The sequence below is a fragment of the Balaenoptera ricei genome, chromosome 2, assembly GCF_028023285.1.
Source record: "Balaenoptera ricei isolate mBalRic1 chromosome 2, mBalRic1.hap2, whole genome shotgun sequence".
In the NCBI taxonomy this organism is placed as follows: domain Eukaryota; kingdom Metazoa; phylum Chordata; class Mammalia; order Artiodactyla; family Balaenopteridae; genus Balaenoptera; species Balaenoptera ricei.
In genome coordinates, this window is record NC_082640.1 from 83,213,761 (window position 1) to 83,234,516 (window position 20,756).

Consider the following 20,756-nt stretch of genomic DNA (forward strand, 5'->3'; position numbering starts at 1 on the left):
AACATTCATTTTTGGTGTTTTGTTTTTAATTTATTTTTAGATTCTTTATAAAACACACTTGGACAGCAAATGAGTACAGTGTTTCTCTTGGAGGTGATGGGGACTGTACTGAAATTAGGTTACGGTGATGGTTGCACAACTCTGTAAATCTACTAAAAAGCATTGAATTGCATATTTAAAATGGATAAATTTTATGGTATGCAAATTATTCCTCAGTAAAGCTATTTAAAACATACATTCAGGGGCTTCCCTGGTGGCGCAGCGGTTAAGAATCCGCCTGCCAATTCTGGGGACACGGGTTCGAGCCCTGGGCGGGGAAGATCCCACATGTCACGGAGCAACTAAGCCCGTGCGCCACAACTACTGAGCCCGTGTGCCACAACTACTGAAGCCCACATGCCTAGAGCCCGTGCTCTGCAACAAGAGAAGCCACCACAATGAGAAGCCTGCACACTGCAACGAAGAGTAGCCCCCGCTCGCCACAACTAGAGAAAGCCCATGTGCAGCAACAAAGACCCAATGCAGCCAAAAATAAAATAAATAAGTTTATTTAAAAAAAAAATACATTGAGGGCATCAGGGCATGTGGGACTGTTTACTTAAATTTTTACAAAATCTGAAAGCTAGAGCCAAATGAAATGGGTTTCTATACAAAAACTCATGTTTTATAGGATTTTTTTGTGTTTGTTTTTTCGTTTTGGGTGTCTTTTTGTGGTTTGGAAATGTGATTGAGCTGGCTTGGTGACAAAACACTGTATTACATGTAGTTTATTCTGTTTCTGAAATAGCTCACGTCACTGTCTTGTTTCTGGATTAAAAAAAATATTGGATCTACATATAAATAAATTGACCTTTAGAAATGTAGTTATACAACTTTTAGTGTTGAATTATTTATTTAAAAGCGTCAGAATGTGAATAATTCTAAAGTCATATATTGGTACTTTGAGGAGTAACCTGAGGTGAGTTAATTTAATTTAAAAGCATTGCTAATCAAAGTATGGTCCAGGACCACTATGGAGCTTGCAAAAATTTAGAATCTCAGACCCCGTCTCAGACCTACTAAACCAGAATCTGCATTTTAACCAGATCCATTGGTGATTCATAGGCAAATTATAGTTTGAGAAACACTGCTTTACTTCCGGGGCTAACTCTGTTTGTAAATAGAAAATTGCAAATTTGAAAAAGCCATAATGCAGGAGATGGCAGAAACAGTCCTTGTAAGATGAACTGTCAATTACTCTGTATATAGCTACATATTTGTAAATCATTTTACTGTTTTTACTCGAATATAATTTATATGCAATATTCTGGAAAAATCTTACCTTATTGAAAAATGAAGCCCGAGCTGGTAAAATACCAAGGGCTGTCCAGCTTCCTCATCCTGCCTGATTCTTCAGGTCCTGCTCTAATGCTGCGTTTAGATACTCGCTCATCAGGCTGGGGTGCAACACCAGCCTGAGCACTTCTAATCTTGGGGTCTCTTTGACTTATAGTTGGTCTGTAGTTAGAAGAAGTAATTAAATAATCTGACTTAAAACAGCCTTATTGGGCTACGACTTGCATTTGGAGTAGAGATAAATAGAAAAGGTAATAATGTTAAGAGATACTTAAATTCAGTGTGTGGCAATGATGGTGATAGTTTGTTTAGCACCTACCATGTGTCACATAGTGTGTTGTTTACTATGTGCATTTTCTTATTTAATGTTTACAAACTCCCTTTGAGATAGTCCCTATTGTCCCTGTATCTCAAATGAGAAAACAGAAGGATAGAAGGGTGAAGTTACCTGCCAATGTGAGATGGCAGGTCAGGAGCAGAGCCAGGCCTCAAGCTGAGGTCTGTCTCATTCCACAGCCCATGCTCTCAACCATGATTCTAAAGCGCATTATGTGTTAATGTCAACAAAGATGAAAGTGTTGTTAACTGTGACACATTATAGTGTGTACAACATCTGGCATTATTCAAGAGTTAAAGATGGGCTTAAAATTGTCTGCTATAATTGTTTAGTTCCTGTTCTGAAATTTATCACTTGTTCATTTACTCTGTTGTTTCAGGAATTAGTGAATCTTATCAGATGGGAATTTTCCGAATACTTGCTGGCATCCTTCACTTAGGCAATGTTGGATTTACGTCTCGAGATTCAGACAGCTGCACAATCCCTGTAAGTTCAGAGCAAGCTTCGTGTGAAGACATTTGATTTATATTTTAGTTTTGTTGATTCTTTATGGAAACAATGTGTTTGAAGTCTCCCTATTAACTAATTAGTAACTATCAGAGAGGTAATTATCAGACAGATACACTATGCAGAGTAGAATCCTGAATTGTAAACAAAGAAATGTGGATTCAGATCCCTGGTGCACAGTGATTGGGGTGGGGGGGGTGCGGAGGGAGGGGAAGAGAGAACTTGGATATATGTCTGAGCCGTATAAACAGCAGTGGGAAATATTAGATGTGAAAGCTGGATTGGTGAGACTAGAGAGAAGGGCTCCTTTGGCCCATGGCTCACATAGCAGAATTGGTAAGTTCATTTGTCTCCTCAGCTGTGGAAATGCAGTATGGTTTAAAAGTTACTGAAGAAACTGTTAAAAGTGGTTACTCCTGGGAAGAAGAATTAGATGGCTGGGGAGATAGGGCGTCTTCACTATGATTTACATATTCTTCTGCACATAGTGGTAACTACACACTGAGAATTAAAATTCAGTTCGTTTGTTTAAACTGTAACAAAACCTGACAGTCTCAGATTGTTCTCATTGGGCATTTGTGATTTGCGGTATTTTCTGATCACCACCATCAAAGATCACACACGTACACACGTACATATACAGTATATATTTATTAGGTATTTTTAACTTTATTAAAATGGAGGCAGTTTTAATATAATTCTTTTTCCATCCTGCTCCCTCAAGGATTATAATAGGAAACAATTTTGAGATTTATGTTTCACTCTTCAGACACCCAAGGTGATATTTGCAAATCTACATGTAGATTAATTCATGTGACTTAAATTTGGGTAAATTAGACTTTAGTTTTGAAATACATGTTTCAGTGTCTCTGCCTGGGTTCAATCCCAACTTTACTATTTACTCACTCTGTGTTTTGGGGTGAGTTGCTTAGCTTTTCTGAACCTCAGTTTCCTCATCTGTAAAACGAAAGAGACTTTCTTTTCTAGCAATTTTGGACTGGTTGCTCTGATTGAGCTTCATGCTGGATAAATTATATTTTAAAATATTTTTAATAAATACATAAGAACTTCTCAGAGGCCACAAACTGAGTGAAAACAGGAACTCAGAGAATGAAGCAGAACCCTGAAGCTAAGACTCACCTGGAGGGCATTTGCTGAACCCAGTGACGCTGAACTTTGGTTTTCATAGCCAAGTGGGGTGCAAAAGACAAAAAAACAAAGCCCAGGACTCGTATAAACAGGGGAACAGGAAGGGAAACTTCTGGCTAAAGCTGAGACCCTAAATGGAGAACTTGCTCACCACACTCTCCAAGAGTACAAAGAAAAAGCAAGTCTCAAAGCTAATTGGAGGGGGAAAACATAGTTCCCTAAAAATGTATAACAATGAACTGACCCTCACACATACTTCCCAGTCTGATTTCGTAGTTCCTGGATGGTCCTCAAAAGCTACATACACAAAACTTAGTTTAAATTGGTCCTGGATTGGTAGTGCCCTGGTTGCCTGACAGAAGCAAATGCAAATCCACCTTCAATCCAGGACTCAACAGAGTCCCAGAAGGAAAGTTACAAGAAATATTGGCTCACAGTCAAAAATCTCAAATCCCGTGATAAAACAAAATAGAGCTAGGTGAAACAACAGAGAGCAGAGTCAAACCTATTAATAATGCAGAAAGAAATTAACAGCATATTTGACACAACTGAGTAGGGAAGTGATGAGCTGGAAGACAGAAGTGAAGAAATGGTCCAAAATGCAAGATGGGCCCCACAGCTGGAGCCCTTAACAATAGTTAAAAGAGACGAAGGATGGAGTAATAAAATCTAATTTTAATATAATGAGAATTCCTAAGGGAGAGAAAGAAGAGAATGAGGCAGACATAATGTTTGAAGAGGTAATTACTAACAAATTTCAGAACTTGTGAAAATGACACTACACCACAGATTTGGAAAGGCCAAAAAATCCCAGTTAGGATAAATAAAAAGAAATCCACACCTAGGCACACCGCAGTGCTACCACAGGTGAAGAGAACAATCTTAAAACAGGAGAGAGATAAGACATACTACTCTTGAAGTAGCAATTAAACTGATCGCTCACTTCCCAACTGCAGTAATAGGAGCCAGAAAACAGTGGACTATCATCAGTGTTCTAGAGTAAATAACTCCTAACTTAGAACTGTATATCCAGTAAAGATATCTTTCTACAATGAGGAAAAAAACAGAGGTGTTTTCAGACAAATAGAAACTTGAGAGAATTTGTCACCAATAGGCCCTCACTAAAGGAAATATTAAAAGACATAGTTTAGGCAGAAGGAAAGGGATCCCAGATACAAGATCTAAAATTCCAGAAGAAATGGTGAATCAATAAACTAGTAAAGGGCTTCCCTGGTGGCGCAGTGGTTGGGAATCTGCCTGCCAATGCAGGGGACACAGGTTCGAGCCCTGGTCCGGGAAGATCCCACATGCCGCGGAGCAGCTAGGCCCATGAGCCACAACTACTGAAGCCCGTGCACCTAGAGCCCATGCTCCACAACGGGAGAGGCCACCACAATGAGAGGCCCACGCACCGTGGCAGGGAGTGGCCTCGGCTTGCCACAACTGGAGAGGGCCCACATGTAGCAGCGAAGACCCAACACAGCCATAAATAAATAAATAAATTTAAAAAAATAAACAGTAAAGTATGGGCAAATGTAGATAAAATTTGATTAATTAAAAGAATAATAATAATGACTAGTGTATTGGGCCACAAAATACTTATTCATTACAGAGGGAAAGGTAGTGGAGAAACCTGGCAGATATTCCCTTAACCAAGCAACCAGTCAGCATCACATGAGTTCTGATGCAGCACCCTGAGGAGGGTGCCACATCACTTCATCACATTCCTGCCAAAAAGGCATGGCCCGAATCTGAGGCAACATCATACAGACCCAAACTGAGGGACATACTATTCTTCTAAAATGTCAAGTTATCAAAAGACAAAAATAAAGAGTGAAGAGCTATTCAAATTAAAGGTGATTAATGAAACAAGATGACTAAATTCAGTGTATAAAGCTAGATTGGATCCTGGACCATAGAAATGTGGCCCCCCCCCAGCCCACCCCCAAGGGACATTATTAGGTCAATCAGCAAAATTTGAATTAGATCTGCCAGGTTAGGTAATAGGGTTGTATCATGGCTGATTTCCTGATTTTACTCACTATACTATAGTTATATAAGATAATGACTTTGGATTTTAGGAAATGCACAGTGAAATATTTAGAACCAAAAGGGCATCATGTTTGTAACATGCTCTCAAAAGGTTCTGAAAAAATAACATGTATGTATATGTACCTGAAAGAGTGAGAAAGAAAGAGAATGATGCAAGCAAACTCGGTAAAATATTAATATTTAGGGAATCTGGGTGAAGGGAATTCTTAGTACTCTTCTTGCAACTTTTCTGTTAGTCTGAAATTAGTTCAAAATAAAAAGTTTAAAAAAAATAAAGTGAATCACCAGCCCCTCCTTCCCCCCAGAAAGATGGAACTAAAGTTCTGGATAACAAAGCTTATAGATTGGGATGGAGTGTTTGGAGTTCCTGTTAGTTAATTACACTAAATTAACTAATGTAAATTAATGCTTCCGTCATAAAAATGGAAACAGAAGGTAAACCTTTCAAACTAGTAGAGAGAAAAATTAACTGAAAAAAATAATCCAAACATAGCAAGAGAGGGAGAGAAAATTTTAGAAAAGGTGGGACAAGTAGAGGCACAAAATAAGGTAGAAATAATTATAAATGAACCAATGTTTCAGCTAATATGGATTGTCAGACTGGTTTTAGAATTCAGGTATGTACTTTTGAAAGACGCATTCCTAAAACATAAAGGTACAGATAGTTCGAAAGTAAAAGGTTTAGAAAACACACACCATAATAGCTAGAAAAAAACTGGCAGACCTATATTGATACTGGACAAAACAGACTTTGAGACCAAAAGCAATACTGGAGATAGAGTCACTATGTATTTTTTTTTTTAATTTAATTTTATTTATTTTTTTATACAGCAGGTCCTTATTAGTCATCAATTTTATACATATCACTGTATACATGTCAATCCCAATCTCCCAATTCATCATACCACCGCCCCCCCGCCACTTTCCCCCTTTGGTGTCCCTATGTCTGTTCTCTACATCTGTGTCTCAACTTCTGCCCTGCAAACCGGCTCATCTGTACCATTTTTCTAGGTTCCACATACATGCGTTAATATACGATATTTGTTTTTCTCTTTCTGACTTACTTCACTCTGTATGACACTCTCTAGATCCAAGCATGTCTCAACAAATGACTCAATTTTCGTTCCTTTTTATGGCTGAGTAATATTCCATTGTATATATGTACCACAACTTCTTTAACCATTTGTCTGTTGATGGGCATTTAGGTTGCTTCCATGACCTGGCTATTGTAAATAGTGCTGCAATGAACATTGGGGTGCATGTGTCTTTTTGAATTATGGTTTTCTCTGGGTATACACCCAGTAGTGGGATTGCTGGATCATATGGTAAATCTATTTTTAGTTTTTTAAGGAACTGTTCTCCATTGTAGCTGTATCAATTTACATTCCCACCAACAGTGCAAGAGGGTTCCCTTTTCTCCACACCCTCTCCAGCATTTGTTGTTTGTAGATTTTCTGATGATGCCCATTCTAACTGGTGTGAGGTGATACCTCATTGTAGATTTGATTTGCATTTCTCTAATAATTAGTGATGTTGAGCAGCTTTTCATGTGCTTCTTGGCCATCTGTTTGTCTTCTTTGGAGAAATGTCTATTTAGGTCTTCTGCCCATTTTTGGATTGGGTTGTTTGTTTCTTTAATATTGAGCTGCATGAGCTGTTTACATATTTTGGAGATTAATCCTTTGTCCGTTGATTCGTTTGCAAATATTTTCTCCCATTCTGAGGGTTGTCTTTTCGTCTTGTTTATGGTTTCTTTTGCTGTGCAAAAGCTTTGAAGTTTCATTAGGTCCCATTTGTTTATTTTTGTTTTTATTTCCATTACTCTAGGAGGTGGACCAAAAAAGATCTTGCTGTGATTTATGTCAAAGAGTGTTCTTCCTATGTTTTCCTCTAAGAGTTTATAGTGTCTGGTCTTATATTTAGGTCTCTAATCCATTTTGAGTTTGTTTTTGTGTATGGTATTAGGGAGTGTTCTTTTTTTTTTTTTTTTAAACATCTTTATTGGAGTATAATTGCTTTACAATGGTGTGTTAGTTTCTGCTTTATAACAAAGTGAATCAGTTACACATATACATATGTTCCCATATAGGGAGTGTTCTAATTTCATTCTTTTACATGTAGCTGTCCAGTTTTCCCAGCACCACTTATTGAAGAAACTATCTTTTCTCCATTGTATATCCTTGCCTCCTTTGTCATAGATTAGTTGACCATAGGTGCGTGGGTGTACCTCTGGGCTTTCTATCCTGTTCCATTGATCTATATTTCTGTTTTTGTGCCAGTACCATATTGTCTTGATTACTGTAGCTTTGTAGTACAGTCTGAAGTCCGGGAGCCTGATTCCTCCAGCTCTGTTTTTTTCCCTCAGGACCGCATTGCCTATTCGGGGTCTTTTGTGTCTCCATACAAATTTTAAGATTTTTTGTTATAGTTCTGTAAAAAACGTCATTGGTAATTTGATGGGGATTGCACTGAATCTGTAGATCGCTTTGGGTAGTATAGTCATTTTCACAATATTGATTCTTCCAATCCAAGAACATGGTATATCTCTCCATCTGTTTGTATCACCTTTAATTTCTTTCATCAGTGTCTTATAATTTTCTGCATACAGGTCTTTTGTCTCCCTAGGTAGGTTTATTCCTATGTATTCTATTCTTTTTGTTGCAAATGGGAGTGTTTCCTTAATTTCTCTTTCAGATTTTTCATCATTAGTGTATAGGAATGCAAGAGATTTCTGTGCATTAATTTTGTGTCCTGCAACTTTACCAAATTCATTGATTAGCTCTAGTAGTTTTCTGGTGGCATCTTTTTCTCTACATATAGTATTATGTCATCTGCAAACAGTGACAGTTTTACCTCTTCTTTTCCAGTTTGTATTCCTTTTATTTCTTTCTCTTCTCTGATTGCCATGGCTAGGACTTCCAAAACTATGTTGAATAATAGTGGTGAGAGTGGACATCTGTGTCTTGTTCCTGATCTTAGAGGAAATGCTTTCAGTTTTTCACCATTGAGAATGATGTTGGCTGTGGGTTTGTCATATATGGCCTTTATTATGTTGAGGTAGGTTCCCTCTATGCCCACCTTCTGAGAATTTTTATCATAAATGGGTGTTGGATTTTGTTGAAAGCTTTCTCTGCATCTATTGAGATGATCATATGGTTTTTATTCTTCAGTTTGTTAATATGGTTTATCACATTGATTGATTTGCGTATATTGAAGAATCCTTGCATCCCTGGGATAAATCCCACTTGATCATGGTGTATGATCCTTTTAATGTGTTGTTGGATTCTGTTTGCTAGTACTTCATTGAGGATTTTTGTATCCTCACCAAAACATCTATATTCATGAGTGATATTGGTCTGTAATTTTCTTTTTTTGTAGTATCTTTGTCTGGTTTTGGTATCAGGGTGATGGTGGCCTCATAGAATGAGTTTGGGAGTGTTCCTTCCTCCAAAATTTTTTGGAAGAGTTTGAGAAGGATGGGTATTAGCTCTTCTCTAAATGTCTGATAGAATTCACCTGTGAAGCCATCTGGTCCTGGACTTTTGTTTGTTAGAAGATTTTTTTTTTTTTAAACTTTGAGGTTATTTATTTATTTATTTATTTATTTATTTATTTATTTATTTATGGCTGTGTTGGGTCTTCGTTTCTGTGCAAGGGCTTTCTCTAGTTGCGGCAAGTGGGGGCCACTCTTAATCGCGGTGCGTGGGCCCCTCATTATCGCGGCCTCTCTTTTTGCAGAGCACAGGCTGCAGACGCGCAGGCTCAGTAATTGTGGCTCACGGGCCCAGCCGCTCTGCGGCATGTGGGATCCTCCCAGACCAGGGCTCGAACCCGTGTCCCCTGCATTGGCAGGCAGACTCTCAACCACTGTGCCACCAGGGAAGCCCTGTTGGAAGATTTTTAATCACAGTTTCAATTTCATTACTTGTGATTGGTCTGTTCATATTTTCTATTTCTTCCTGGTTCAGTCTTGGAAGGTTATACCTTTCTAAGAGTTTGTGCATTTCTTCCAGGTTGTCCATTTTATTGGCATAGAGTTGCTTATAGTAGTCTCTTAGGATGCTTTGTATTTCTGCGGTGTCTGTTGTAACTTCTCCTTTTTCATTTCTAATTTTATTGATTTGAGTCCTCTCCCTCTTTTTCTTGATGAGTCTGGCTAATGGTTTATCAATTTTGTTTATCTTCTCAAAGAACCAGCTTTTAGTTTTATTGTTCTTTGCTATAGTTTGCTTTGTTTCTATTTCATTTATTTCTGCTCTGATCTTTATGATTTCTTTCCTTCTGCTAACTTTGGGTTTTGTTTGTTCTTCTTTCTCTAGTTCCTTTAGGTGTAAGGTTAGATTGTTTATTTGAGATTGTTGTTTCTTGAGGTAGGATTGTATTGCTATAAACTTCCCTCTTAGAACTGCTTTTGCTGCATCCCATATGTTTTGCATCGTCGTATTTTCATTGTCATTTGTCTCTAGGTAGTTTTTGATTTCCTCTTTGATTTCTTCAGTGATCTCTTGGTTATTTAGTAAAGTATTGTTTAGCCTCCACGTGTTTGTGTTTTTGATGTTCTTTTCCCTGTAATTGATTTCTAATCTCATAGCGTTGTGGTCAGAAAAGATGCTTGATATGGTTTCAATTTTCTTAAATTTACTGAGGCTTGATTTGTGACCCAAGATGTGATCAATCCTGGAGAATGTTCCGTGCGCACTTGAGAAGAAAGTGTAATCTGCTGTTTTTGGATGGAATGTCCTATAAATATCAATTAAATCTATCTGGTCTATTGTGTCATTTAAAGCTTCTGTTTCCTTATTAATTTTCTGTTTTCATGATCTGTCCATTGGTGTAAGTGAGGTGTTAAAAGTCCCCTACTCTTATTTTGTTACTGTCAATTTCCTCTTTTATAGCTGTTAGCAGTTGCCTTATGTATTGAGGTGCTCCTATGTTGGGTGCATATATATTTATAATTGTTATATCTTCTTCTTGGATTGATCCCTTGATCATTATGTAGTGTCCTTCCTTGTCTCTTGTAACATTCTTTATTTTAATGTCTATTTTATCTGATATGAGTATTGCTACTCCAGCTTTCTTTTGATTTCCGTTTGCATGGAATATCTTTTTCCATCCCCTCACTTTCAAGTCTGTATGTGTCCCTAGGTCTGAAGTGGGTCTCTTGTAGACAGCATATATATGGGTCTTGTTTTTGTATCCATTCAGCGAGCCTGTGTGTTTTGGTTGGAGCATTTAGTCCATTCACGTTTAAGGTAATTATAGATATGTATGTCCCTATGACCATTTTCTTAATTGTTTTGGGTTTGTTTTTGTAGGTCCTTTTCTTCTCTTGTGTTTCCCACTTAGAGAAGTTCCTTTAGCATTTGTTGTAGAGCTGGTTTGGTGGTTGATGAATTCTCTTAGCTTTTGCTTGTCTGTAAAACTTTTGATTTCTCCATCGAATCTGAATGAGATCCTTGCCGGGTAGAGTAATGTTGGTTGTAGTTTCTTCCCTTTCATCACTTTAAATATGTCGTGTCACTCCCTTCTGGCTTGTAGAGTTTCTGCTGAGAAATCAGCTGTTAACCTTATGGGAGTTCCCTTGTATGTTATTTGTCGTTTTTCCCTTGCTGCTTTCAATAATTTTTCTTTGTCTTTAATTTTTGCCAATTTGATTACTATGTGTCTCGGCATGTTTCTCCTTGGGTTTATCCTGTATGGGACTCTCTGTGCTTCCTGGACTTGGGTGGCTATTTCCTGTCCCATGTCAGGGAAGTTTTCGACTATAATCTCTTCAAATATTTTCTCTGGTCCTTTCTCTCTCTCTTCCCCTTTCGGGACCCCTATAATGCGAATGTTGTTGCGTTTAATGTTATCCCAGAGGTCTCTTAGGCTGTCTTCATTTCTTTTCATTCTTTTTTCTTGATTCTGTTCTGAAGCAGTGAATTCCAACATTCTGTCTTCCAGGTCACTTATCCGTTCTTCTACCTCAGTTATTCTGCTATTGATTCCTTCTAGTGTATTTTTCATTTCAGTTATTGTATTGTTCATCTCTGTTTGTTCTTTAATTCTTCTAGGTCTTTGTTAAACATTTCTTGCATCTTCTCGATCTTTGCCTCCATTCTTTTTCTGAGGTCCTGGATCATCTTCACTATCATTATTATTATTATTATTATTTTTCTTAACATCTTTATTAGAGTATAATTGCTTTACAATGGTGTGTCAATTTCTGCTTTATAACAAAGTGAATCAGTTATACATATACATATGTCCCCATATCTCTTCCCTCTTGCATTTCCCTCCCTCCCACCCTCCCTATCCCACCCCTCTAGGTGGTCACAAAGCACCAAGCTGATCTCCCTGTGCTATGCAGCTGCTTCCCACTACCTATCTATTTTACGTTTGGTAGTGTATATATGTCCATGTCACTCTCTCACTTTGTCCCAGCTTACCCTTCCCCCTCCCCGTATCCTCAAGTCCATTCTCTAGTAGATCTGCATCTTTATTCCTGTCTTACCCCTAGGTTCTTCTGACCATTTTCTTTTTTTTGTTTTTTGTTTTTAGATTCCATATATATGTGTTAGCATACGGTATTTGTTTTTCTCTTTCTGACTTACTTCTCTCTCTATGATAGTCTCTAGGTCCATCGACCTCACTGCAAATAACTCAGTTTTGTTCCTTTTTATGGCTGAGTAATATTCCATTGTATATATATGCCACATCCCCGCATAGCACAGGGAGATCAGCTCGGTGCTTTGTGACCACCTAGAGGGGTGGGATAGGGAGGGTGGGGTGGAGGGAGATGCAAGAGGGAAGAGATATGGGGACATGTGTATATGTATAACTGATTCACTTTGTTATAAAGCAGAAACTGACACACCATTGTAAAGCAATTATACTCTAATAAAGATGTTAAAAAAAAAGACAAATCTATCATAGTGGGATATTACTGACTTCTCTAAATTATTGATAGGTAAAGAAGTCCAAAAATTAGTTAAGTTATAGAAAGTTTGAACAAAACAGTTAACAACGTTGATCTAATAGAACAATATGGTAACGCCATTCAAATAGAATATTTAGAGAGTGCTGATCTGCTTTTAAATGATGTCACACCATTCATATATATAAATGAATGAAATAAGCTGCTTATTTAAGGGAGTTGATCCATGTTGTTGGTAATGGTGCTGATTTGTATCTGAAGTGATTACTTGGGAGGAGGGGAGATGAAAGAAGGAAGGGACTGCTTCAGTGGGAAGGGTCTGCTTCAGTGGGAAGGGTCAGGGGATGAGGGTGTCAGTAGACCCAGGTTCTAATGGTAATTCTGACATAAACTTGTTGTGTGATTTTTTAAAAAAATATTTATTTATTTGGCTGTGCCAGGTCTTAGTTGTGGCATGCGGGATCTGTACTTGCAGCAAGCGAACTCTTAGTTGCCACATGTGGGGTCTAGTTCCCTGACTAGGGATCGAACCTGAGCCTCCTGCATTGGGAGCATGGAGCCTTAGCCACTGGACCACCAGGGAAGTCCCTGGTTGTGTGATTCTCAACAAACTATTCTCTTGGATCTTATTTCCTCATTTGTAAATTAGAGATAATAGTGTTCACCCTACCTATTCCTCAGGAATGTTATCAGATGCAGTTGAAACGTGTGAGTGAAGATGTTGAAAAATACAATGCATTAACATGGGTTAAGTTAAACAAGTATTTCTTGAATGCCTACTCATGCAAAGCCTATGGAAGGCAGCTGTAGGGGATACAGGGATCCCTGTAGGTGATACAGGGGATGCTTAGATTAGAGATTCTAGTCTAAGAAGTAACACAAATAACCATCAGGTTGTCTGTTTATAACTCTTCAGTACCCCACCCGCCATGGGCCCCCTTTGCTCTTAGTGGAAAGACCAGCCATAGTCTAGCCTCTGGCTTCATCTCATACATTTTCTCCCTCACTCAGCTTCAATCCCTCACATCTCTGGTTTCCCTCCCACCACAGGACTTTTATACCAGATGTCCCCTCAGCTTGGAAGACCCTTTCACCAAGTTAACACCTTCTCATCCTTCATATCTCAACTCCATTTCTCAAGGCCCTGTCTCCTGCCTCCCTCAATAGGGCATTCTCCTTTCACATGGCATCTTAGTATAGTGTCCTCCTTTGTAGTAATTTTAATTTTAGGGAGCAATCATTTAGTTAACACCTATTTCCCCTAGTGACTGTAAGTTCTAGGAGGACAGGGTACATGTCTGTTTTTGTTTGCTGGCATATAATAGACGCTCAGTAAACATTTGTAGACAAGCTGACTCACTTTCTGACTGACTGACTGACTGAATGAATGAATGTGTCTGAAGAGAGATCCAAACAAGTACTCTCAGGAAACAAAGGAAGAGGTAATTTTAAAAATGAGCCCTAGAAGAGATTACAAAATGCTGCCTAGATGCTGGTTTGATGGATGATTGTGATTATCACTGATCAGCTTCAAGTGATCTTGGTGTTTGTTATAACAAAGAAATTGCTGGGTTTTAATTGTTACCTCTTTGTTAGTATTTTTTAGTAAATTTTTGCTTAATTGATCTGGTCCTAGGAAATAACCCATTCTCTTTTGGCAGCCCAAGCATGAACCTCTCAGCATCTTCTGTGACCTCATGGCTGTGGACTTTGAGGAGATGTGTCACTGGCTCTGCCATCGGAAGCTGGCTACTGCCACGGAGACATACATCAAGCCCATCTCCAAGCTGCAGGCCACGAATGCCCGTGATGCATTGGCCAAGCACATCTATGCCAAGCTCTTTAACTGGATTGTAGATCATGTCAATCAAGTTCTCCATTCTGCTGTCAAACAGCACTCTTTTATCGGCGTGCTGGACATTTATGGGTAAGTGTATTTGGCTTAGTGGTCTGAGCGTTTCTTTCTAGAGACTATCTAGTAACTCTAAGTGGGTATTTGATTATGTTTCCTACTGGTGAGGAGAAGGGAAAATTAGAAGAGAATTTTTAAAAGTCTAATTTCATTTGCTAGTTTGCCTTCTCTGGGTACCTTTCTTTAATGTTAAAACCCTTCCTGTACATTTGCACTTTACGATGCCTTTTTCATTATCTGGTTCAGTTTTTCAAAAGAGTGTATGAAATTTCTATTCCCCGTTCCTTTCTATGTGTATATAGACACTGTGCATCTGTGACCTGACAAGAGCAATGGCTTTATCATAATTCTGATTATTCCCTACTTGAGGATGAATATGCTGTCCAAAGCGTATACTGTTAGACACGTCCGTAGGCTGCAGCCTTTAAAAAATCTCTCTGCCACCTGGCTGATGCTTATCTGCTGGGTACATATTTCATGTTACTGAATTACAAACCCTTATTTATCTTCACTGATGTGGAAAGAAAATTTCACAATGTTGGGGAATTTCCTATTTCTTTCTTTCTGATTTGCACATTTTGAATATTTTTTTAAAGTTATTTGTTCCTTTTTCTCCTCTTCCCATATTACTTTTTGTTTTACAGATTTGAAACATTTGAGATAAATAGTTTTGAACAGTTCTGCATAAATTATGCAAATGAAAAACTACAGCAACAATTCAATATGGTAAGAATTTTCTTGCTTGAATAATATTCTACCAAAAATTATTCTCTCGAATTCCTAGTATGTGTTTAAAGTTTGGTTCCAGAAATGAAGTTGTGAATTACAATTATTATCTATGGTTTAAAACAGCTAAACTGCTGAGGAACTTAGGATTAGTAAATGCTGCGACCTTGGAAAGATGTTTATGGTCCAAATTGGATTCAAGGTCATCCTTGGATTGCTGTCTGAGAATAGTGAAAACTTGATCCAAATAAATTGAGAGAGGGAAGCCGAAAGTGTGTTAAGTAGTAATATAGGGGGTGTAAAACTTTGATCCCAGGGATATACTTCTGTTGGTCGTTCCTGAGGCTAACTATATGTGGAGTTATGACTATCTTAACTCTTACTTACTGTATTAGCAAGAGGTCAGAACAAGAAAGCCAGGACGTATTCTCTTTTCTTCATATATATCAAGAAATCAATAGATAATGTTTCAAATGAATAAATTTAAAAAAAAAGCTGGTAAGCATATTCTTTAGAGGTAAATATCAGAAGAAATAGCTGAGGGAGTTAAAAATGGTCACTTCCAGGGAATGAGACTGGGACTGGGGAGGGATAGGACAGGGATTGTTGCTTGTCATCATAAAACCTTTAAACGATTTGATTTTCAAAAAATACTGCATGTACTTTGATAAAAATTTGGACCACCTTTATTTAACAAATTAAGCTACTTAGTACAGTGAAATAATGTAGAGGTGATCTTAAAATCTTAGGCTTATGACTGTTTCTACAAGAATATGACTGGTGTATTTTGCATCTCTGCATAAGGGACATTAATAAAAACCTGTCAGAGACTAAATTGAGCTTTATTTTTTCTCAGGGTTTTCCTGAGTTTCTTAATATTTTAATCAATGGCACAGCCTTCTGTTCTTTCCCAGTATATTTTGGCACAAGGTGACTGGAAGTATAAGGGACCAGTGCCAGCCTTATTAAGCACTGGCTAATTTGTTTATTTCTCAAGGACCTCATGTCTCCGCATGTGTGTTTCTGACTCTCTCCTTTCTCTTTCCCTCTTTCTGTCTCTATCCATCTGTTTCTCCTCTCTCTCTCTCTCTCTCTCACACACAAACACACACACACACACACACACACTGCATCTTAGCCTCTCTCTGCACAACTGCTCCAATCCCTCTTATCAGATGGCATATATTTTTCTTCTGTTCCGTATATATTTTGTCAAGGTTTCTGCTTCCTCACTCACCTCACACTTCCTGTGAACCAAGCAATGGTTGGAATGCTCCCATCCTCTTAACTTGTTTAACTCTCATTCATCTTGACTTCTTTCAGCATCAGCTTCCACTGTTAATTGCCTCTTTCCTAGTTCTTATACCTGAGAAAGAGAATTTGATTAACCCAGTTCATTCGTTCATCAGAGATCTCTGGCACTTGACTAGCTGTGACTAGGAGCATGGGGTCTCACAGTAAAGAATTTGGTGCTTAGGGCTGCTCCCTCAGCAGGGGCTGTGGGTAGGGCAGTGGGCAGGAGAAACATGGTGATTGGCAGGTTTAGTGCTTGGAGGCATTACCTTATCCACCAAGGATCTCTTGCCATATTGAACCTCATGCCCACTTGTCATTTTGGCAATTGAGAATCGAAAATTTTTGAGGCCCCATGGATTTTGCCAAACTAAACATAGAGACTTGTATGAGAAACAGGCTCTAAAGTTTGGAACAGTGTTTTTGTTGTCAATGTGGAAACTGCACTGCATGTAAATTAATGAATTAAAAAAAGGATAGGGCTCATTGTTTTAGAAATTATTGGTACCATCAGACAGGGCATCTTGCTGACACATGGTGCCCTATTTGCCTTCTCATTAATCAAAAGAACAGAAGAAATTTGCTTTCTAATTAACATGACATAAATATTCATATGGATGACAGGTTTGGTTGTTGTTTTTTTTAACAAGCTTTTGCAGCTGGTTAGACTATAAATGCTGTAAATGAGCCAAGAGCAGCATTATAATAAGTGTAGAATAAAGTGGAAAAGTTCCAGGTGCGTGAGGAGAGTAAAGCATCAGAAATCTTGGTAACCCCTAAGTTTCATGGGGTTTTGGGTTCTAGGAAATATATGTTGTCTGGTAATAGCCACAGATGGCTTATCTTCCCAGAAAAGTTGCAAGATGTGTGAGATGAACCAAGGTGACAAAGGAGGCAAGAAAGAAAGTAGAACCCTCCAAGAACAAATGAGTAGAGGTCATTAGCATCTGTAGAGACTAGAATTTATGGGTTGGCTTCATTGGCTGTGCAGCTTGAAGCAGGAGCTGCAGCAGTGGTTGGATTGCCCTTCCCTCCTGGACCAACTTAACTTACCTTTCACTGAAGAACTCAGATCACACAGCCCTTCCTCAAGGAAGCCTTCCCTTGCCACCCTGTATCCAAACTGGATAAGGACTCCTGCTCTCATAGCTCGCCATTATTTTCCTCTGGAACATTATTACGGTTTGTAATTATATTTCTTGATTTCTGTTTCTCCCACTAGTCTTCGAAGTCCATGAGAGCAGAGCCCATGTCTATTTTGCTAATGGTAGGCAGTGACTGGCATAGGATAGGCAGTCAATACATATTTCTGCTAAATGCTTCAGCCATTGCTTCTCAGTGGAGATGAGAAGCATGTAGCAGAAATAGCAATGGATTCACAGTGGTTGCAGCTGCTCGCAGATTTGGATGTAGAAGCCAGAAAAGTGAGCCGTAGATTCCCTGACTGTGGAGGATAATCAAGGCAGACACAAAAGACCAACTGTTAATCTAATTCTGAGGCACATGAACTTCCAACACCACAGTCTCTTAAGAGAATTACTTTGTTATGCTGTAAGCATCACCCAGAATGTTTCAGTAGTCTGAAGGGCATCCTCTCTGCGTAGTTGTTCAAGGCCAGCTAAGGCATTTCTGTGCCCATGTGGTCAGCAACACTGTGCAATAATTTAAGGAACCAAAAATTATATAGTGCAGTTTGGGATATATATCAAAAAATCAAAAAAGACTGCCATATTTATCAGCTATTTAAGTATTCACATACTTAGATTTTCTTGTTTGCCGAAAATCCTATATTGCTGAGGTTTTACTGTCTGTGGTTTATATTTGCTTTCTTATTTTGTTCTCTGCATGTAAATCATGTTTCTCCAAGATTGTTGCTAGAAGCCATTGACTATCTCAAATTATGTTGGTATCCTTTTATAAATGTTTCTTGACTAACATTATTTATGACAATGATGCAGTAATGCCAGTTTTTTCTTTTTCATTTCAGCATGTCTTCAAATTAGAACAAGAGGAATATATGAAAGAACAAATTCCATGGACACTCATAGATTTTTATGATAATCAGCCTTGCATTAATCTTATAGAATCTAAACTGGGCATTCTAGATTTGCTGGATGAGGAATGCAGGGTAAGTATGATTTTCTGATGTACTTAGTATATGAAAATTGATACATCAAGGTCAAATGGTAGATGGGTTTAAGCAGAGACTCACTAGTATACCTTGAGGTGCCATGGTGGCAACAAGTGGAGGTCACCCTAACTTGCATTCTGAAGGGTCACTAGACCCAAAGAGTTCAAAATACATTTGAAACTAGGAGAATCTCCCTTCTCATTGGCATTAGATACAACTACTACCAATTTTAGCCACTTTTGTTATTGATATGCTTATATTTGGTACTTTTTGTTCAGTGGTATGACATAGTTAAAGAAATGCAAGAAATTGTACAAAAGGCATTTTGAATAACAGTTCTAAATATCCATAATTTTAAAATTGACTAGTTGTTCTTTAGTACTGATATATATGGTAGAGAGGGAGTTTTAGCTTTAATATTTGAAGATGCAGCATGTGGAAAACATATCAGATCCCCAGCTTGACTGCTAACTGAGTTATCCTAGACAAATAACCTATCCTTTCTCTTAGTTGCTCTTTAACTTTTATGCCATAAATTACAACTTAATGCAGGTTGATCCTCCTAAGCATCCAGATTTCCTGCAACATTAAGAATGCAAAGACAAATACTGTACCTTTTCACGTATACGTAGAATCTAAAAAATAAAACAAACGAATGTAACAAAACAAAAAGAGCCTCACAGATACTAGAGAACAAACTAGTGGTTACCATTGCGAAGATGGTTAGGGGGAAGGGCAAGGCAGGTGAAGGCGGGATTAAGAGGAACAACCTACTAGCTATAAGATAAACGAGATAACAAGGATGTTATGTACAGCACAGGGAATATAGCCAATATTTTATAATAACTTCACATGGAGTATAATCTATAAGAATATTGAATCACTATATTGTACTGAAACTAATATAGTATTATACGTCAACTATACTTCAGTAAACAAAAAGAATGCATGTAAAGGTGCTCAGCCTCACTTGAAATTAAATAAAATGTAAATCAAAACAAAAATGGGATACTGCTTTTTACCTATCAAATGGGTTTAAATTTGATAATACCAAATTGATATTTTTTTAACGATTTTTTTGATGTGGACCATTTTTAAAGTCTTTATTGAATTTGTTACAGTAATGCTTCTGTTTTATGTTTTGGTTTTTTGGCCACAAGGCATGTGGGATCTTAGCTCCCCAACCAGGGATCGAACCCACACCCCCTACATTGGAAGGCAAAGTCTCAACCACTGGACCCCCAGGGAAGTCCCCCAGATTGATATTTATTGCATATATACTCTTGATGAAGGGCATGAGTTAGTACAACATATTTTTGAGGAAATTTGACAATATTTGTGAAGATTTTAAATACACATACCTTTTGACCCATCTGTGGAACTGCTGAGACTTTACCCTATGAATATACTTACAAAAGTATCCAAGGTTTTTGTGTAAAAGGAGCCGTTGTGGCAGTTTTCATAATAACAAAAAATCAGTAACAACCTAGTGGCCATAAATACAAGAATGCTATTGTTAAGAAGAAAAAAAAATGCAAGGAGTTTATAGAATGATCCTAATTGTGTCCATGCCTTTCAAGACAGAAAGATAAAGAAGTTGGTGGAAATGGTGAGAGGAGACTATTCTCTATTTTATACCTTTCTGAATTATATAAATGGTCCACTGTGTGCAAATGTTATTTTTATTTAACAAATTTTTAAACATATATGATAGTCATGATATTTCATTTGTGAGGCTTTTGTTGCTTTAAAAGCATATCGAATATTTATTTGATGACCTCTGGTATAGGCAGGTTGAGTTGCTGAAGGTCTCAGTCATTGCTTTTCATTAGTCATTGGTTTGGGGCCTCTAAGAGAGAAATGTGAAAGGAATGAGTTCCTAAACTGGATGTAAAAGTTGTTAGGAAAGCCAAAACATGGTCTCTTGGTTGATGCATCAGAAGCGTCTCATAACAATATTCACCTTGTTTTCTTTCTTTTTTTTTCCCCTGAATGTAGATGCCTAAAGGCACAGATGACACTTGGGCCCAAAAATTGTACAACACACATTTGAACAAATGTGCGCTCTTTGAGAAGCCCCGTCTATCAAACAAAGCTTTCATCATCCAGCATTTTGCTGACAAAGTAAGGAAGTTTTATTGTCTCTTTTCTTTTTGAATACTTAAGTTCAAAGAGGAAAAAAAATCAATAGTCAATAGATAGCATTTTTTTCTTTGCTGAGCTTGCATTCTTTAGCTCCGGTTAGGAAAAGTAAGCTTAAATGTTGGCTTATTGGTTTTCTCTTTCTTTAACCTAAATGGAATTATATTAGGAAATAAATACATGTTTACAGTCCTCTATCTATAATTCTGAAATCCAAGAAACTCTGAAATCCATGTCTTTTCATAATTCATTT

At 37.8% G+C, this 20,756-nt stretch overlaps 1 protein-coding gene across 5 annotated transcripts in view; it reads left to right on the forward strand.

Annotated features, from left to right (window-relative positions):
• The window catches only part of MYO5A (myosin VA), a 195,605-nt gene that overhangs the window by 97,546 nt on the left and 77,303 nt on the right, over positions 1-20,756 (forward strand). For all 5 annotated transcript variants that reach the window (XR_009500830.1, XM_059913278.1, XM_059913279.1 and 2 more), the window contains exons 9-13: positions 2,052-2,158; positions 13,961-14,226; positions 14,856-14,937; positions 18,218-18,358; positions 20,360-20,485. Coding sequence is in view for 4 of the 5 variants with exons in the window: in XM_059913278.1 (XP_059769261.1) it covers positions 2,052-2,158; positions 13,961-14,226; positions 14,856-14,937; positions 18,218-18,358; positions 20,360-20,485 (722 nt within the window). In the remaining variant the exon portion in view is untranslated. The remainder of the gene's footprint in view (positions 1-2,051; positions 2,159-13,960; positions 14,227-14,855; positions 14,938-18,217; positions 18,359-20,359; positions 20,486-20,756) is intronic.